The 21,460-nt window shown below is 33.0% G+C and overlaps 1 protein-coding gene across 5 annotated transcripts in view; it reads right to left on the reverse strand.

Annotated features, from left to right (window-relative positions):
• The window catches only part of RELCH (RAB11 binding and LisH domain, coiled-coil and HEAT repeat containing), a 122,841-nt gene that overhangs the window by 16,649 nt on the left and 84,732 nt on the right, over positions 1 to 21,460 (reverse strand). For 3 of the 5 annotated variants that reach the window (XM_057526484.1, XM_057526482.1, XM_057526481.1), the window contains 8 exons: positions 19,894 to 19,942; positions 17,759 to 17,838; positions 14,231 to 14,337; positions 13,136 to 13,235; positions 8,334 to 8,416; positions 7,471 to 7,534; positions 5,924 to 6,062; positions 2,079 to 2,195 (listed from right to left, as the gene is read on the reverse strand). In XM_057526484.1, the coding sequence (XP_057382467.1) occupies positions 2,079 to 2,195; positions 5,924 to 6,062; positions 7,471 to 7,534; positions 8,334 to 8,416; positions 13,136 to 13,235; positions 14,231 to 14,337; positions 17,759 to 17,838; positions 19,894 to 19,942 (739 nt within the window). Of the gene's footprint in view, positions 1 to 2,078; positions 2,196 to 5,923; positions 6,063 to 7,470; positions 7,535 to 7,739; positions 7,823 to 8,333; positions 8,417 to 13,135; positions 13,236 to 14,230; positions 14,338 to 17,758; positions 17,839 to 19,893; positions 19,943 to 21,460 lie in introns of those variants that run through there. The other 2 variants (XM_057526483.1, XM_057526485.1) reach the window with 2 other exon arrangements.

The raw sequence follows: 21,460 nt of genomic DNA on the forward strand, positions 1-21,460 counted from the left end.
CTCTGATTGCTAACAATGACAGGACATTCAGTTTTGTAAGACAGATCATTGCATTTTTAGAGAGCTCAATTTGAAAGTTTTTCTTATAAACACAATAGGCCTCTCCATGACCTCTGCTTGTTAGTGTTTGCTCTGCACTTTAGTTACACAAGTATGCCTAACCTTTTTTCTATATAACAACCTTTAAAATAATTCTCAAATTATCTTTTCATCCCTAAACTATTTCTTTTCCAGGTTAAACATTTCTAAATTCCTTCAAATTTTTCTTAAACATGCTTTCTTGACTTAATACCATGCCAAATGTTAAATTATATAGATTTCCTATGTCCCTATTGAAATACGATGTCGTGCTGAAAGGAATACTCTTGTGTTCTATCAGCTCGTAATTCAATAGAACAGCAGAACAGATATGGACAATGTGATTTTATTAGTGGCCATAACCACCCTGTTGACACAAGTACAAGTTCTGACTCACGGAGAACTAACGCTTTTAGTACTTGAACAGGGTCTATTGTTAAGACGGTTCTTCCTCTTACTGTGCTGTTATAAAGACTTTTTACTGTATTTTCTCTAGTAATATTCTGTACGTACCTAAATACACAATAATATTCCTTCTATACAGACTTCTATGCTCTTCAGAAACCACTGCTTAGTCCATTTGAAAATTAGGTTAACAGAGCTAAAATTTTTAACCTTTTGACTTTCTCATTTTCCTTGAGGCATATTTCTTTAGAAACTCTGCTATATAAGATTACACACAACTCTTCACTTAAGTTTGTAAACATTTACTTACGCAAAGTTTAGGGAATAGGTATAAGCGTATCAATGTTTTCTTTCTTTGACATGCCATTATTACTTTCTTGTAAGGGTCCTGTCACTTCTCCATTACTAAAGAGTCCTTTCTTGCTAATTCAGAATTATCACTTCCTCTTTTTGCTTCCTCTATCTTCTCTAAGTTGAAAATGCCAACAAGATAAATCAGGAATGATAGTAAGTTCTGCTTTTAGTGGAATTAAACTTATAGAAGGTGTATGGTTAGTTGAGGCAAAATTATCAAAATACGGTATCTCTGCCCACCTTATGATCTATAGTATAAGAAAGTGGCTTATATCAGCCACATGAATAGGCAATTTGTAGTAGAGTCCCAAAATGAAATGCTCTCAACCACACATCAAACTTCAGGTTTTAACATTTCTAAAAGGACAAGTAGCTCCTTAACAGACAGCTCTGCATTTCTTTCTCTACCATCTTTTTTTTTTCTGTCAAAATCATAATTCTCTGATTATGTTGTCTAGCACATACTTTTACGGTTATATTCAAGTGTTCAGCCGTTCACTCATTTTTCAATCTCTTATTCCCCCCTTTCTTGAAATATTCTGGCTTTTAATGGGAGAGCCTAAAAGCTAGAGTTTATTCTGCCCATCTTTATCTTTACTTCCTTCTTACTTTTATTTTACTAGGCCAAGGATAGTAAAGAGAACATTTAACAGGATAGCTAAAGTTCACTGTTCTAGTCACAGTTTTGCTTTTAATTATAAAAAACAGAAGTCACTAATGTCTTTGTTTTAGTTTAGTCATTTATAAAATGTAGTGGCTGACATGGGTTAGATGATCTCTGAGCTTTCCTCCAGTTCTACCATCACTGCAAATGATTAACCACGGTGTCCCTGTATTTTTTTTAATATCTCTTCAAGAGATATTCACAGGGTCATAAAGACGGTTAAACATTCATTAAAAATGAATGCCAGGACACATACAAGGATTCCTTTTGATTAACAGAAGCCTCAGTTATAACTCATTGCTTGCTTAGTTATACAGCTGATTAACATAGATAAAGTTTTAGTCAATGTTTTCAAAACTATGGAGCATATAAATACAGAAGACTTAAAGTTATCTTTTAAAATTATGAGATGGCTAGAATAAGGAGTGGGGCAAGTCAACTCAAATTTTTAAACTTCTACTTAACTACTTCTTAGTTAAGTTGAAGAAAAAAAATTCTACTTCTCAATCTTTAACAACTGAGGTTCACTGTAAGATTGATTATTAAATATAGATATACATTAATAAAGCAAGGATACAACAACAGGAAAGTGCACTGTAGGCTTCAAAAAGATGGGTAGCAATATCCAGTCTTTTAGAATCCACAATTTGTAAGTTGTTCACCAAGGCTAACTTATGCAAATGTGGTATAACAACTGAAAAAAGAAAAAGAAATTATTAATTTTAATCTAAAACATGCTTAATACATTAAAAAAATAATTTTTCATTTTATTTTATAAAATTTTATTTTAATTCTGGATGATTTCGAAAGATTACCCACATCCCATACTTGCTTTTTCTTACTAGGGAAGAAAGCATGTTTTTCAGAATAAAGAGTGATCTAGAATTTGGGAGAAATAGATTATAGCATGCCATTATAACCTAATTATGAGGATGTATACAGGTCATTTGGCTTCGCTGCAATTCAGTTTCCCAATTTGAAAAATGAAAGCCAAATAAACAAATGTAAACAACCTACCTCTTGTGTTATTATCATCTTTATAAATAAGTTTATATAAATCTTGTATTACTGTTGCTATTAAAAAGATAAATACAGTATACTGATTCTTTCTCAATATCAAATTATTTCACTACTTCATGAAACTATTATTAGCTTTAGTTTCTCAAGTTCTTAGCAAAGACCAGTGTCAAATAGCACTGGTGGTTGAGTTTTCAAGTCACCCAGTGGGCTCAATATCTTATATCTCAATGCATAGTGTAAAATTTCAAAAATACAGACAACACATTGCTAAAATAAAAGTGTTGGCCCAAGAAACAGTAACCATTTCAGTAGCACTGAGCACTCCTACTGCCTAAGATTGTGTTCTCTAAATACCATTTCCCACTAAAACCAGGGTCCCCTGCAGAAATGGCTCCAGGGTAAGTGATTATCAAATTGTTGATCACATGGTCCCATTCTAGTCCCTGCTTCGGTGGGGGACCCAAAACATGGTTCATAAGCACATACTTCTGACCAACTGTAGTGACTTCGTTCATGTTTACCTTGAGCATGTATATGTTAAAGCCACAATCTCCTAGAAAAATCTCCTGCTTCCTCAATAAACCAGTACTATAATTACAACTTTTATGCTTACCTTAGTAAACGGTTAAAAGCCCCACGCAAACTTAGGACAACAATGGCCGTTTTTAGGGGACTTTTTGACTTATCAAAATTAATAACAACATACTTCAGAGGTGCTTTAGAAAAAATAAGTAGAAGACAAAAAACTCCAAATATTCACTGAATTCCCAATGAATTCACTGAAACTCCGATTCATTAACCGGCATGCTGAGGCCTCAACAAAATGGTGGCTCTGAGACAGTCTCTCAAAGATTTCCTATTTCATTTCTGCCCAAACATTTTGAAACTGACCTTCCTTGCACTACTTTATCTATAAACACGTGGCCTCTATTCATTCCGCTCATTCTCTGATTTCCTACACAAGCAATCCTTTCCTCAGTGTTTTTCTCAGAAACTCAACAACCACACTACACAAGATCCCTGTAAAACTGCTTAACTAGAAAACAAACCTATACAAGTTACTTAAAACTCTAGTCTACAGACAGTTAAAGGCTACAATTAAGGATCTTCCTAAATCTCAGAAGATAGAAGTTTACTAAAGAATTCAACATTTCATTATATATGTATTGTCCTGGGCTACCACATCTGTACCAATTAATTCATTTAATTGTTAAACCCTCAGATGGAGATAAATGGTTAAAAGATTTAATAACCTAGATGTGAGTAATTCTACAACTGACCTTCAGTGGGCAAGGAAAACAGGAAATACACAACATAAGGCCACTTCTGAAGCCTTTCACTTAAGGGCAGATTGGACAAAGATTCAAAACTGCAAACAAAATAAAGATAAATCAATAGGAAACTTTATAAAAATAGATTTTTGTAAACTTTCAAAAAATATTCTGGGGTAGATCCAATAGCAAAAGTGAAGGGAATCTTGTCCTCTCTTTTTGTAAATGGGCTTAGATCTAAAATAAGGAACTTTGAAAAAAACTGATCTGAAATGTAAAATTGCCATGCTAGAAAATCTCCAAGGTATGACTGAACATTTTCAAAGAGACTTATAAAGTTAAAAAAGTAGAAAACAAACAAACAAAACTGTATCATGTTCTGAATAAAACAAATGGCCCCTGAGATAAAATCAGGACCAAAAGGTCCTATAATAACTAAGAGTTGGGAGAGAAAAAGGGCCACTGGAAGAACCAATGTCTTCTGTTCTCTAAGAAATAGAGGGAAAAATATCCAAAAATGCCACTCCAAGGAAGACATTACCACCCAGCAATTCTTTGTTCTTTCTCTAAACTCCTAACAGGAACTGTCTATAAATACAGATGGATAACAATATAGCATCCTTGTCAATATGGGTTCTACTTCATCTACCATTAATCTTATTAATATAGGACATTAAATTCCTCACGGTACAGTTTTAAAGCAGAAGAGAAGCCAACTGACTGAGTAGTAAATACAGAAGAAAAAAATTTTTTTGTCTTAAAAAAAAAAAAAGTCTGGTTGTGCCAGAATGTGAAGGAAGATTGTATAAGACATACTTGTGGGTATACAGTAAGTTGTAGAAGGCTTCAGGGATAATGGTTTACTACACCTATTCAAGCAGTGGAAACTGCTATTCTCAATTTTTTCTCAAGCCAATCTTTAATTGTTATTTTGGGGCCATTATGAACAGAATATTTCTCTTTTCTATGTGATGCATAAATCTTTCTTTTGAGTGTACACAAAGAGGTTAGATCATATTCTAGACAGTTATTAACTCAACAACATGGCACCCACCAAAGACCCACTGCCTAGTCAGCCTATTCCTTGATCCAACAGCCAAGACTTATTCTCCTTGCTTCAGAGCAATTACAGCCTCAAAAAAGTTAGTCAAAGCACCTGTAGAGGGTCACCTGTAAACCTGACGTTACTATGATGAGGAACTATCCCTAATGCTAACTAAAATACTAAACCTTTTTCTGTTAACTGATTGTGAAATACTGTTATTTTCTCCTCATGCTACCAACACTATTACTCATTGAAAAATAACCTTGTGGTTGTGTTTCTGTAGCTCAATATGTGTTCATGCCCTCAACAGACCTTTTGGACACTGCAGTCCAAATCCTGACAATATTTTTGTTGTTCATCTTAAAAATACCAGGTTAGATATGCAATAACTAGTCTATGGGAGAATCCAATTTTGTACTGGAAACTAAACTGATGTAAGAAGCCAAACTTGCGGACTTTTCAAGAGCATGTCAAATTGCTAAAAATAAAAGGACTAAGGTATAACAGTGATAACTGTCATGCTTTTGGAGTAATAATTACTGGATGCTTTGATGCCACCCAAAGAAATTGTTGTCATAAAGTAAAAAGTGATACTATAGAAACTGGAGAAAATGCTTTAGCAGATCATCATGCAGATTACTTAGCAGATCAACAAGCCATGATTTATAACAAAATAGTGGAATGGCATGCTAAGTGGAAGAAATGTATCTTTCATAAGAACATGTCTAGAAACACATAAAAATTTCCTTAGAAATAAGAATTAAATAATAAGCTCTAAATATAATGAGCACAGTATTTTGAAATTAACAGTTAGTAAGAATTGTTTTAAAAATAACTTGACATTATTTATGAGTTACTTTTCATCTGTCTACAGCAATCACTATATGGTATAAGAAGCCACTTAATAGCAGTTAATAGCAATACTGATCAATCCACAATAACAAACTTGTTTCACTTTCAGCTTTCAGTATATGAGAGATAAGGTGTAGAAAGGTGTCATGTAACACATGACAAATCCTCAGAGAAGCTTATGGTCTCACTCTTACATTACAATTCAGGAAAAATGGTAAAAAAAATGCAACTTACACTCATCTCGGAACCTTGGTTCTGCATTAGGCCCAACTCTACCAAATGTTTTTATGATTTCTGTATGCAAAGAATACTGGTCTTGATATTGAGGATCTTCCAGGAAAGAAGCCAACTGCATTTTCACTCTTTCCAGCAACTTAAAATTGAATATTATACAGTCAAATTGAGAGAAGGATACACAGTAAACATGGCTTGCATCACTGGATTCAAATGACTTATATCAACATAATAGTAGAAATTTGGAATTAAATAAGTACTTATTTAGTCTTTTGGCTCAGAAAAGATCTTAAATTTTTGTTTATGCTTGTTAATTCATTTTTTGTTTTTTAAAAACACAAATATTCCCTGACAAACTGTAGAAAAGACCCCACAATATTTAGGGATAAAGATAGAGTTTTGATGATTTTGTATCTAAATTATAATTCTTAAAACAAATCAGAGTGTAAGTTACCCACTTATTCACCTTCTGAAAGCAATGAGTCATTAATGACTTACATCTTACTCATATTTCCCTAAAAGACATTTTTATTTTGGGATTTAAGAATATGTTGAAATTCTGCCAAGACTGCAAGCTTTGCAGAACAATGTGTTTTTTTATTTTGCTCCACCGGTGAAATATATAAGTGAAAAAATGGAAAACATTTTTTCCCACAACTAACATGGTTGTTTAGTTTTTGTTATAAAAAAAATCTATATGACAAAAAAATTTTACAGAACAGTTTAATATATATATATATAATTTTTTTTTTTTTTGGTAAAATGTCTATGAGTTGGAAAATCTTGTTTTCCATTTAAGTGGCTAAGTGATATGCCCACAAATAATTTACTTTCTAATGTATAGGGTTTTTCATTGTGTAAGGACATGTCCAATTTGATAATAAAGAATAAAATTCTGATAACTAATTTTGAGAAGTGTCTTATAGTTAATGTTGCAGATAGAACCTAACAAACTGAAAATTAAATCACAAGTTTCTGAATCAAAATACATATTTAGGGAGGAAGGCTTTGGTAATCTGCTGAAGCAGGCGTGACAGAGGGTTGTCACAGTGATGTGTGCTGCAAAAAAGATGATACCAGTCTACGACATGACTTGCAGCTTGATTATCAATGACAGTTACAAGAACATAGGTACCCTCTAGCCTCCGTTCGTGAAACTGAGAAAACCTGTCTTCAAATCTGTACAAACTGGCAATTGGGAATTTATGTAGACTATCCAGAAGTCTACTGGATAATAGAAGCCTTTGGAGCTAAATCTGCTTTGAAGGATTATTCAAAACTGCAATATCCAGATAGACTTAAAATAGAACATCTGAGAGTTGGCTTATACTTAATTTTCTAGTTGAGAAGAAAGACTAGAGATTGCCTTAGCATATGAAAATATACTTTTGGTAGGCTATCATATTTTCAAATACTGAGATCCTCTTCTGGCCCGTAAGTAACTAAGAAATAAAATGAAGGGTATGATGCTACCGGGTACATGTATAGTAATGTGTTATCATCACCTCAACAGTACATAGATTAAATAAATTCCAGTCATTTCCTACCTCTCTTTGAATAACTGTTTCCATAATAGTGCCAAAGGCTGGAATTGTGGCAATCCTGACAGAGCTGTTAAAATTAAAAAAGAAAGAAACTGAAACTTTCTTTGAGATGAGAAACTGATTATTATTAAAATATATATCAAAGTAAGTACAAGGTAAATATACTGTATTAGTCTCTAGCAATGACAAATTAAATTTAAAAAAAAGCAGACCAAGAAGAATGCTCAAAAAGACAGACAGGATAACTTAAGGTCGCAGTCTGTGAAACTCACAATTCAGGATCACTGGACAAGGTAACAAGGGCCGGAGCAACCCGCTTGTCAACTAACGCTTCACTCATGCCTCGAAGAGTCAGCTGTAAACCAGTCAACATGCAATAAAAAATGGTTTGGTAAACTGGAATGAGAACTGGGTTAGCTGTGACTGAGGATGGGCAGGCAGACTCATTGGCCTTTCTTGGTTTAGTCACCCACACGAGACATTAAAATGTTAAGCCTCTGGTTCATGCCACTATACTTACTGGTAACAACATGTTAGTGAGATTAGCAGAGCATCCCTTCTTGGCTTGGAAGAAATAGTCCATCAGCATGTTTTAAGTTTTGGAAACGTTTATTGAGGACTAATAAATACTACTAATATATTCTTTTCAATATATGGCCTTGTCATTAGGCTTACTGTGAAGGTTGACTTAAAAAAAAATACATGAATAGTAGTATAATAAAGTTTAAAATCAAGTAAGCATAATTCAATATTATTATTTTAAAGAGCTAAATCTATTCTTCAATGAATTTAAAAGCTGATGGTTATTTCTTGACAGGCGCATTTTGAAAGGGATGCTGAATGTAAAAGGCAGGAACGACACTTACATTTCAGGGTCACTGGAGAGAGTTATGAGAGCAGGAACAACCCTCTGAGCTACCAGAGTTTCATTCACCCCCTTCACCAACAGCTGATTGGTCAGCGCAGGGGGTATTCACAGGTGATGCATTGAAAGAGCAAACACAATGCCACAAGAAGAAGAAAGGAACAACCAAGAGAAAGAGAGAAAACACAAAAGCAAAACCAAAATTAGAAGCTAAGCAAATATTGCTACTAGAGTGCTTTATAAAGGCAGAGAATGCTTAGGAGAAAAATAAAGCTTACACAGCCTAGCAGTCCCTGAAAACAGTTTGTTACCAATTCAATGGCAGTTTGTACTTTTGATCAAATAGTCTATGCTATTTCCATGTTCAATTTAAAAGAAAGCTTTACCTTTTTTTTTTTTTTTTTTTTTTTTTAAAGAAACCAAGAAGAAGACATACTGGGCTCTATGGTTAAATTCTTTAAATAAATCTGATATAATTTTGTTATGACCAACAAGGTACAAACTGGACTGTTTTTAAACCAAACTCAAATGGCTAGCAGCCACCACTAAATTGCTTCTGATTGTTCTAACGCAAGTAAATTTAAAAATCACACACAAAAATTCCCAATCTTTTACATCACGTAGCTTTATTTCTTGAGGTACAGAGATATAATGCAGCCTAGTGGAAAGTACTTATTTCATGTGGGAATCAGACCTGGGTTCAGACTCTAGCTCTCCACTTATTGGTCATGTGGCCTTAGCTATATTACATAATCCCTTGAAACTCAGTTTTCTCATCTGAAAATGGTAACACTATCATCTACCTTAAAGGATCATTGTGCTACTAACTACACATAATATACTTAAATATTGTGTCTGACAAAGACTAGGCATTCAAGAAATGCAAGTTGAATTATTATGACTACTCAAAGGACATAAGATTTGTGATATATTTGGAAAAAGAAATTATTAATTAAAAAATGTTTTTGTCTGGTCCAAGTAGTTAATGTTTACAAATAGTTCTTTGTTTTGCATTTCTCTAAAAGCTCAAATAAAAAAAATACAATGAGCACAATTAGACCTATTTCTATAATCTAATCATAAAACAATTCATTTAGCAACCAACCCTAAATCGCAGAACAAGAGGACAATATTGAGCTGTACGCATTGTTTTTATAAAAATCACGGAATTTTATGAGTTCAACAGAAAAGGGTAACATCCTAATCCTACATTCTCTATTTCAGAATGTAAACACAAATTAATCCTAAATGCTAATCAGTCTCTTCACCTTGTAATGGAACTAGTCCTTATGGAAGACGGAAGATGCCATGGAATTTTTAGTAACAAAAACGCAACACAGGGCTTCCCTGGTGGCGCAGTGGTTGAGAATCTGCCTGCCAATGCAGAGAACGCGGGTTCGAGCCCTGGTCTGGGAAGATCCCACATGCCGCGGAGCAACTCGGCCCGTGAGCCACGATTGCTGAGCCTGCGCGTCTGGAGCCTGTGCGCGGCAACGAGAGGCCGCGATAGTGAGAGGCCCGCGCACCGCGATGAAGAGTGGCCCCCGCTTGCCACAACTAGAGAAAGCCCTCGCACAGAAACGAAGACCCAACACAGCCATACATACATACATACATACATACATACATACATACATACATACATAAAAAGAATGTAAGCAGACAAGAATATCATTAAAAAAAAAAAAAAAAATTAAAAAAAAAAAAACAAAAAAAAAAAACGCAACACTGTGTTGGGTTAACCATTCCTCCCACACAGCACATCAGAGAGCAGAGCTCCCTTTACCAGAGATTTTTAATTTTACAATAATCTGTTACCATTTAACAACTGATACACTTTAGAACCTACTTCAGTATTCTGAAATAATTTTTATTTCAACAGAACCATGGATAATTAAGGCAGGAATAAAATGACAAAAGAACTTCTGTTACTACCTTAAACATTACAGATGTCAGGTAGAAAGAAATAGGGGGAAGAAGTTCAAATACATTAAATACAACTTTCTCCTCTGTATCATTTTATAAATAAGGTAGCTTAGATTCAAATTAGTAAAGTGTACCTTGAAATGTCTATCTTGTGCCAGCCAAAAAGCATTAAAAAAAAAAAAAAAGGATAATCCAGGGGGCAAGTTAATTTTTCATTGCACTGGAGTTTTTAGGTTTAATTTATTAAGCTGGAAAATCGGAAGGCCAAATTTAAGAGCTATTAATTATTACACATTTTAGACACACTTTATCTCATTTGATTTTTAAACATGATGAGGTAAATACAATTATTATTAATGTTTTAACAGATGAAGAAACTGAGCCTGAGAGAAGTTAAATAACTTGCCCAGGGTTTTAGAGCCCAAAAGAGGTAGAGCTAGAAAATAGACTCAGTCACATTTGCCTTAAAAGCCCATGCCTTCTTTGAGTTGTGGTCTTAATGTTACCTGATTTATCTCCTTATGATTGATGTAAGAAATCATTATATGAAGTTCTTTTCTGCATCGTTTGGGAAATCCATTATGTCACACTGGAAGTCACATAATAAAGTCTCTTTTATAAATCAATTTCAATAATAATTTGTTACATCAAGAATATATTGTCTCTTATTTAACAATGAGAATAATATGACTGATTGGATTTCCCCTTTTTGTCCTGCTGTCTGAAAACTCAGAGCTAAATTTAGTGTTCAATTTCACTAAGTATCTCATATTATGTTCCTGGTATATCCATTTATTGCTTTCTTCTCAGTAGTTTCTGGTCTCACATTAAAAAAATTAAAAATTTTAAGTGACCTGTTTTTTATGTTTTTATTTTGAATTAACTCATTTTGGGGGTGGGGGAAGCAGGCATAACTGTAAATTATAAAGTATTAGTATCAAAAGAAATCTTATGAAGTAATTATTCTTTTAATACAATATTATTCAAAATAAGCCTAACTGACAAAAAAGTAACTTTAATTTTTCCTACTAATGACTTTTACTGGCATGCTCAGTAAAATTTTTTTTATCATAAATGAACTTGAAAAATGATTAAACTAAGTCTCTCAGATTAGACTCAGAAACTCATAATCAACCTGAGAGAACACTGAAAACTGCTTAAGCATAGGTATAGTTTCCAACCAGCACTGACAGCAGACATAGAAACCAAAACCAGACAAAAACCACATGTAAGAAATAAGGCAGAAAAAAACCCACAGAAACAAGTAAAAAGGGAGGACGCTTCATTTTCTTTATTTTCATTTATATTGTATGCTTCACCAGTATATACATACATTTTAGAAATAAATGGTTTAAGAGAAAGAAATAGCTGTTATGGTCTTAGAATAAAATCCTATTAAGTGAGTACATTAAAGAAACAGGATACTTTTTTCTTTTGGGGGGGAGAGGAGGCTAAAGAAAAACTTTTTTCTTTCATGGTAATAATTATTTTTCAGTATATTGAATAATCAAAAATTATTTATACCCAGAAGGCACTTATGCTAGACATCTAACTGAATTTTTAATTTGGAATTTATCTTGACAAAGAACATGTGATTCGTTTTTTTTGATCAAATATGTATAATTGCAGGAATAACATGTTCACAGGATTTTCAACCTCCTCATAAGGATGGAATTTTCTTTAGATTCCACAGATCTATTTTATATATTTAAGAGTTTTAGAAGGTATATATTTTAAATCTGTCAGTGCTCTATCCTTTAGATTGCAATTTATCTTAAATTATGTAAAAATTCTGAAATTCAGGAAAAACTGAATTCTCTAATTCTTATGAAAATAAGTGCTTTAAGATATGTTAAGAATTACATGTGTATTAAGGACAATTTTAGTTTGGATAAGTATACTTTTCCTAAACTATTATATTATTTTGTGAAGTAACAGCATATTAAAAAAAACAGTAATCATAATGATAGTTAACATTTATTAAGCTCTTATTATTATGTGCCAGACACTGTTTTAAGACCTTAGAAGTATTAATTCATTTAATATTAACAAAAATCCTTTGAGATGGATACTTATTATTATCATCTTCACTTACATTATGGATGAGAAAACTAAGGCACAGAGAAGTTTGAAACTGGCATTAAGTGGCAGAGACAGACACTGAACCCAGCCAGTATGGCTCTACGAGAAGACTCAAGAACAGTAAATAACACTCTAAACCAATTTTAGTGCTCAAATTCAAGTTCTAGAAACATATATATATATATGTACACTAGGCTAACATAATTTCCTCTATGATGGATAAAAAGATAGGTATTCCAATTTTCATACTAAACTTGGGTAGGTGGCAATTTAAGAAAATCTAGTTAAATTATATGAAGTCTCTTCTGTCTTACAAGTCTATGGGCAGTTAATGTGTAGAGATGTTGTTATTCCAGATATGAAAGGCGAGGGAATAATGTATTGAATCCAACTATATTTTACTCATGAATCCAACTATATTTTACAACTTTAAAGATATCTTATATTGTTTTAGTTTATTTTAATAGCTGTGTGCCTCAGTAAATAGAAAGTATAGCCAGGAAGATTTACATAGGATAGAAATTAAAGTAAGATTTAAAAGAAATTCTGAGAAATGGAAATGATAATACAATAACATTCAAGGAACCAATAAGGCTAGAAAATAATCTGAAATGTATCAAAGCTAAATTTCTGCCCCATCACACAGTACAGAACTAGATACTCTTCAATGCCATAAAATATACATCAACATACCATAGTATGAAAAGCCTCTCTGCCTTTTTAAGAAATATTCCCTCTCCCTCTTCCAAAGAAAATCATTATGATCTGAACCAATAGAAGTATTTGTTTACATACCTCAAACATTCTAGCAGCAGTACATCTCACAAGTGCTGAAGTATGGACAACACCATACCATAAAACAGTTAACAATAATTCATGGTAGGCTGGATTTGCACTGAAAGAAAAAAAAATTAATGCTAAAAGTGAGAGCCACATAGTTCTGGTTTAAAACATAAAAAGGTATATTTTTTCATTAAAGTCTATTTTGCCTTACTGGTGTATTGAAAAATACTACATTTATGAGGAATATTAATGATAAAAATATTGGCAAAACATATAGAATTACTATGTATGGTTTAATAGGTTACATCTAAGATTCTTTAAAAAAGGAAGTCACCTTATAAAACTACAAACTTTTAGCATATTCAGGAACTATACTTTTAGTTTCTCTAAGCATTTGCAATTATGATAGATATTTCAACTCTTTAATAGCATAAAAGTTAAAATTACAAAAGAATAAGTAAAATAAAATTTATTACTTATGAGAAAAAAAACACTGGACTAAGAGCCAGATGGGTAAGTTATAACCTCTGTGGGTTTTAATTTCTGCATCTATAAAAATCTGGGACAATACTGTCCTATTTACATCATATGGTTGTTTGTAGGATCAATTAGGATAACTCAAATCACCTGTATGGAAGGGTAAGTTGGCTGTGAAGCCTATCCAAATGTGGGACAGTATTATTAATAAACACATAAGTAAAGAATGAGATAAAACTACTTAAGCAGCTAGATGATGTGCTTATGAGGGACTAGGCAAATCAAATGGAATGGAAAAAGGAGCCTAATGAGCTGGCTTTCACTCGGGACTCCTTTTCCAGTTTTGGGATACTGAATTTTCTTCAAATCTGTACTTGACTTTATTTCTCCAACTGCTTCAAAGAAGATATGTCTGTATCCTTTCCCCCATTCTTTTATTATAATGCATTGATTACAAAATATTAAGAATGTACAAATAGGAAAAACCAAAAACAAACAAAAAAATCTTCAGTCTCAAAACCAAGAGATTTGGTGCGTATGCCAATCTTTTTAGACTAAAAGTATGTACTCTATAAATCTAATTTTAAAACTTTACATAGCTTTTAAAAAACTATAAGCTATTATTTTTACCCCAGTTCCACAAAAGAAGCTTTCAGGCTATCAAGAGGAGCATGAGATAATGAAAGCAAGGTCATTACATCTTCTAAGAATCCAATTAACAGCTTTCGGTCTTCTTCCTACAGAGGAAAAAGACTGATAATGAATTTCCACGCAATCAAGTAGAACTAAAACCACAATTTCCTAACTATAATTAGAAAATTTTACCAAATAAGGGGAAAATATCCCAATTTGGGAGCATTTTAATTAAAGATATTTATTAAGCATCTCTATGATCACAATGGTATGAGGACAAAGACTATCTTGATTCACAGATGTAGACCTGTGCTGTCCAATATGGTAGCCACTCACTACATGTGGTTACTTATATTTAAACTAAAAATGAAGTAAAATAAAAGATTCAGTTCCTGAGTTGCACTAGTTACAATTCAAGTTGTTTTAACAGCCATGTGTGGTTAGTGGTTACCTTACTGGACAGCTCAGATACAGATTACTTACATCATTGCACTATCGATTAGATAGTTCTGGTTTAAAACATAACAAGGTATATTCTTTTATTAAAATCTATTTTACCAATTTTACTTCCCATTAACTCTGGCTCTAAATACTTAAATACAAACCACTAAAATAGTTATCCTCCTAAGAGTAGAAAATTGATATCTGAGAAATTATTAGTGGTGAGAAGCTTCACACTTGCTGAAATATAGACCACTGTGTTCTTAAAACAGTCGCACCCTTGACTAAAAAATAATCTTTACTTTTTTTTTTTTTTTTTAAATATAAGCAACTTTTTTTTTTTTTTTTTTAAGATTTCTTGATTGATTGATTGATTGATTGCTATGTTGGGTCTTCGTTTCTGTGCTAGGGCTTTCTCCAGTTGTGGCAAGTGGGGGCCACTCTTCATCGCGGTGCGCGGGCCTCTCACTATTGTGGCCTCTCTTGTTGCGGAGCACAGGCTCCAGACGCGCAGGCTCAGTAGTTGTGGCTTACGGGCCTAGTTGCTCCACGGCATGTGGGATCTTCCCAGACCAGGGCTCGAACCCGTGTTTCCTGCATTAGCAGGCAGATTCTCAACCACTGCGCCACCAGGGAAGCCCTAATCTTTACTTTTAATCTTTCTTTGACAAACCATTATTTTAATAATCTGAAAATGTTTCTTTCTTTTTTCTTACACAGTACTGTATTAAGAAATATGTTAGAAAAAGCAGGTCTACTAAATAGGAAAGTTAAAAAAAATAACTGTATGTTAAATTAACCTGAATCTGTAAGGGAGGGAATCTGACATTCTATCAGAAAATAAATATATATAGAGTCAGGTATTTTGTCTTTAGGTCTTTATTAGCTCAACAATAAATGGCTTCTGTATATATCAATAGATCCATGAGGAAGACTAGATTACCACCTACCTTTTTTCTACATGGTCAGGTTAATTTAGAATGAGGTACAGATAAGTGATTGACAAAAGTAATGATCAGCATGAATAAAGGATGGACACAGCAGTTTTATAAGATGCCAGTCTACTTAGGGAAGAACTTAGACACTGACAAACCAGCATCAGAGCTATGTTGGAATATAGATCTCACTCATTTATAGTCGCTTACTATATTAAACAGAGTATCCATAAATTTGGAAGATAAACTGTAAATCTGAAAAAACTTAAGTGTGAAATAAGACCTATGAAATATACTTCTAAATGAGCATGGATTCCTTTGATTTGAAAATTTACTATAATACTATTTCTCAGCTTTGAAATTTAATACTGCTCATGTATTTGATTCAAAATAGGTTTTGTTTACCAAAGCAATCAGGGCAGTGATTAACTCTAACAGAAAATTTGGTTTAGTAAGAAAAATATTAACAGCTGGTGTGGGCAATCTAGGACAGCCACCTCAATTCACATTTTGTAACCAGCAGGAAAGTTCTTATCTCTTTAGATATTTGGATTTCATACAGTGGCTCAAAAAACATGTCTTTATTCAACAAACCTATACTGAGGGACTACCATGAGGCAAACTTTGTACTTCATACTTTATTATGCCTTAAAATACCATTTATGGTAAAAATCAACGTACTAACCAACTGCCAGAGCTTAAAAATGAGAGAGAAAAATATTGATATCACACTTGTTATTATGCTGAAGAGCTTCTAAAATTAAAGAGGAAAATGGTATTCATGCTACTGTGCCTTGTAATATGTGCTAGGACTTAAATCTCCATGAATTTAAGAATAACAATAGATACAATCTGTTAAGGTTACATGACTTCAAATATTCTAAACACAGGGATTCTCTGTGTATACATATTATGGAGTAGTCTTAGAAACTAGTGTAGAAAAGTTTAAAAGAATACTGTACTACTTTAACAGAGTTGGAGCTTCTGTTGCAAGGTATCATATGATACTGTAGAACTATATTTTAATATTATAGGATGGTTCAAATCTGTTTTGGAAGAAGAGTGCAATAAATATGAACTGCTGTACTCTGAATACAAAAGGCAAAAGAAATTAGGTATTAATTGGGTAAATTTGGGAAAAAAGATCTTCCTGTTTGCTTCTCACATTCTAATTCCTAAAAATGCTTTATCTTAAGTCAGTATCTTCGCCTCACAGGTGGGACTGTCTCACACTTAAAAATGACTGATATGCCTTAATAAACATAATGTGTTTACTTAAAACAATGTTAAGTAGAGTGAGGTGGTCTGTTACATTGGTGACCACCAATGAACCACATCTCCTGGTTCATGCTCTCATTTAGTTCCCTGTTTTTGAATCTGGGCTGGGCCTGTGACTTGCTTTAAGCAATAGAATGCAGTAGTAGTGATGTGCTAATTCCAAGCCTAGGATTTAGCCTAGCAGATTCTGATTTTGCAATTTTGGGAGCCCTGAGCCACCATGTAATGAGTCCGGCTCTGCTGTTCCACAGGCCCTGAGGACAGAGAGAGGCCCTAAGACTACATGGAGACTGAAGCTCAGCCATCCTTGCTGAACCCCCTACCAACCAACCAAGTGAATGCAGCAACACAAGCGACTACCAGCAAGAAGAGAAGCTTAGCTGAGCAAAGACCGTGAGCAAATAAAAGGGTTATGATAAGCCTTTATGTTTTGGGGTAATTTATTATGCAGTAACCATTAAGAAAAATAAAGTATTACTAAAAAGTACCTTACTAAAAATGATGATATAGTATGCTACAGCATTTTGTAGTTTGCTTCACCTAACACATGTGCTTTGTTTGTTGTTTATTAATGAAAAAATTACCATGAAACACAAAGAAATTGCTAAAGAAGTGCAATCTAACACCTCTAACAAAATATCAAGAAGCACAGAATCTCTAAATTTATTTGTCCAACAGAGATTTTCTTCAGAGACTATTACTGAAATATGCTCCCCACTGTAAATTATTTATTGAATGAAATGAATAAATAAATTTTGTTTTCATTTATGGGTAACATTTTCAATTATAAACACATTAAAAGACGTAATATTAGCTATCTTTCTAAATAGAAAGTGCTTTACATTTTCCAGCAAAAGAATTTTTCCCTTACCTGAATATAACACGTAAGGACTCCTGTTGCATAAATGGGGACAGTAGCTTTAGTGAGGACCCCATTTCCTGCTGAGGAATCTAAAATCACAAAAACAATGTAAAAAATCTGAGTATGCTTTAAATGTAAAGCAAAAAGTCATAAGACAAATTATATTTAAAATTATAACTGGTTACAAGGCTTACAAATAAAAATTAAAACACATATCCACTGGTGGTTGTGAAAATATTATACAACTTAATACTTTTCAGAGCCATTAGCATAAACAGTTTTGATAGATGGGAAAAACTTTAATAACCAAAATGAGATGCTCTACTGTTATTTGCACAGTCAGAAATCAGAGCTTTCTTTAACACTCTCCCAAGTGCCCGTATAAGCAGGTCTTCATAAATTGTCAGGCTTTCAATTTGCAGTATTCAGCAAAACGTAAAGGCACTCAGCTGAAAGGAGGCACCCAGATATACATTTTACCTGCTTCCAGATATGAGATACTACTTAGTTTCCAGTGCTAGCCTAGTTCCAGAGCTCTTCCTGCATCCTGTATAGGGATTTTCAGCCAGACAGAACCCTGATTATTTTCATGGAGTAGGGAGGCTAAGTAAAGCATGGGGAGAGGGGAAAGCATCCAATCACAGGTGAGTGTCCCGTGACTACTGTTAACATAAGAGATTTTCTTATGCAGCAGGCGCAGATGATTTAAAAATAAAAATGTTCCAGAGGTGATATGACAGTTGCTATTTATAGCACCACAGCTCTCACTTATTGATTTTTAGGCACTGTTTTAAGTGCTTTACATTTGCTTTTATGTACTCAAACTTTTTTAATTACTTTTTTTCTATTTTTATATGGTTTTAAATTCTTTTCAGAAAGTAGTACATAAAGAAATTGATTTGAAAAAATGTATTTAACTGTCCTGAAAGAATCTTCAGCAAAAAAGAAAGTTCCATTTTCATATCAATTAGTATTTGAGGTTTGTTTATTCTCTTGGTAAGGGTAATTTTCTCTTTTGGGGAGTACTGATGTTGGTTGACTGTGACTACAGTAGCTGAGAGGTACATCTGAGGCTAGGAACATAAGCTTAAGTTGAATTCACAGATACAGACTGTATACACAGTGGTTAATAATCATTTCCTATATGAACAGCTAAATATTCACAGCTAACTAATAATTGTAAAAGCTATCAGTTTCCAAAAATATATAAATATTCTTCACCAATCTATCATCAGAATTAATAATTAACTAAAGAGATAATACCAACTATTAGGTATTCCAAGCATTAACCCTTTAGAAAGCTATTAAATATAAACTTTGGGAAGCATTTGTCAAAAAAAAAATCTCATTGACATTTTCAAACTTAAAGGGAATCATTTATTCATTCTCTAACTATCTCTGAGGACAGCCCAAAATGGAGTTTTTCAGATGACTCAATTCAAATCACTAAGGTAGGACTGAGATAAGAATTACCTATACATTCAAAATCAACCAAGTTTAAAAACAAAACAGGGGGGCTATACATTTTTGTTCCTAACATTTTTCACAATTCATTCCTAAGAAATTAGAAAAATACACATGGACATAAGGTCCACACGTAAAGGAGTCCTTAGGCCAGTGGTGCTACAACTAGACTTCTTATGACAGATAAGTGAAAACTATGAACAGAGGGGCTGGAGCTGCCCATTAAAGCCTGTAGTTTCTTTAAAATCTCATGTTTCATTTAAAAAACATATATGTGTATCTTGCATTCTCTTCAATTACAATTTGTTTTAAGTTTGAAAAGTTTTAAGTAACTAATTATGAATTAGATGCTCTTTATTTTTTCCTTTTCAGTATCTCGAATATACCACTTCAACTCTCCAAGGGTACAAATACTCAGTTTGAGAAGCTCAGCCTTAGGTCAATTTGATTACGGTGAAGGTAGATATTTACAATCAAATTGACAAAGATTAATCTTACTGCCACCCCATGGGGAGGATATTAGATGTGGCAGAGTTGTAAAACCAAGAATTCCATAGTATAAATCTTCCTTTTCAATTGTACTTGCTAGTTTATTTATACACTTTACACACAATGAATAAAGTATTTTTCTGGAGTAAAGGGATTCAATTGTTTTTAAAAGTAATAATGAACAAACTTACCAATATTTTCTTCAGACAGTCTTAAAATCTCCTGGAACTGAGGTTTTACCTAAGCAACCCAAAGAAAAGATCCAGAAAGTCTCAAGTTCAACGGACCAATCAATGGTTAAATAAATAAAATGTTTACTACCATTGCTACTACTACTTATTTATTTATTTTGTTTTATAGACCGTTGATTCAAGTAGTCAAAAACATAACAATTCTTAAGAGCCATAGGAAAAAAGAAGAGTTAAGTTACTGAAAACAACACCTTTTAGAGAGAAAATATTTTAAAAAATCAATTCAGGTCAGCAAGTTTTCTGAAGGGCCTTTAGTTCCCTTCACTAAATTAAAATAATTTCCAAGGTAATTTTAAGTGCTTGAAATTACTACCTCCTAAAACTGACCTTGATGTTAGAAAGGGTATTTAGGCAGATATTATATGATTAGAATTATTGAAAAAATTTGCTGTATATAAAAGGAATGAAAATGAAATTCCATTCATTTAGGGTATTCAATAAGTAACATATTCATCATGTGATATCCATCAGCTTAGATTAGTCTTTAACTTCTTTTAAATTTAATTTTAAACATCAAGTACAGAATTTAACATTAAAATTTTAAGTTAAAGCAAATGCTTGTTTCAATTTTTTATTTTTAACATTATTGGATTTCAGGCCACTGAAGTCAACCACTTACCGTTAAGTGCTAAAAAGAACTCCTAATTGTTTTTGTAAAAAAAGTAAAATAAATAACAGCTACTTCTTTTGGAGATGTCAAACAAATTGTGCCAAGCGTGATTACCAGTAAAATCAAATTATATTTGTTTAATAATTACATGTTAGTGAAAAATGTAAAATGATTTTGTTTCTTCTACAATAACATCAAGCTCTGGTTTTTGTCCTCCTATTGACAGGTCAGGCATATTAATTTACAAATTCAATTTAAACTGAGATGTAGACCACTGTGAAAAGATTAATCCACAGAATCAGACTTATAGAATTAAATGACACTGAAGCAACTTCTTCATCTCACACATGGAAAGATTAAGCACAGATACATTAAATGATTTATCATAGGATACAAACATAACAGGGTCATAACCCATTTTCCGAATTTTGTCCAGTCCACTATACCAAACTGTCATGCTCTAAATGTTTCAGTAACTACAGATTTAATAGTAAAGAGCTACACAAAATTTTTACCTTTTAAATGTCTTGATTAACATTTGATTATAGCAATTACATCTTTTTATGTTTTTATTAGAGCTCTAAAGAACTGGCTTAACAATATGCTATGAAGACAAATGGATTGACAGGATTGAAGAAGAAAGTGGAACCTAAGGACATTCCAATTTAATATCTAAAACTACAGAATAACCTAGATAGGCAAATGCAACAGTGATTGAAATATGCAGCATTTATCTCAAGTGTCCATTCTATTCCAAGAGCTTGTATCTTGTAGCAAGTATTCTATACAAGCTGCTTTGATTCTATAATCACCTGAAGTTTTGACTAAAGCATGCTGAGCAAATGGCTGCTTCCTGAATCTGTGGTAGATGGTAAAGTACCAGAAGCACATTCGAAG

The sequence above is a fragment of the Balaenoptera acutorostrata genome, chromosome 13, assembly GCF_949987535.1.
Source record: "Balaenoptera acutorostrata chromosome 13, mBalAcu1.1, whole genome shotgun sequence".
In the NCBI taxonomy this organism is placed as follows: Eukaryota; Metazoa; Chordata; class Mammalia; order Artiodactyla; family Balaenopteridae; genus Balaenoptera; species Balaenoptera acutorostrata.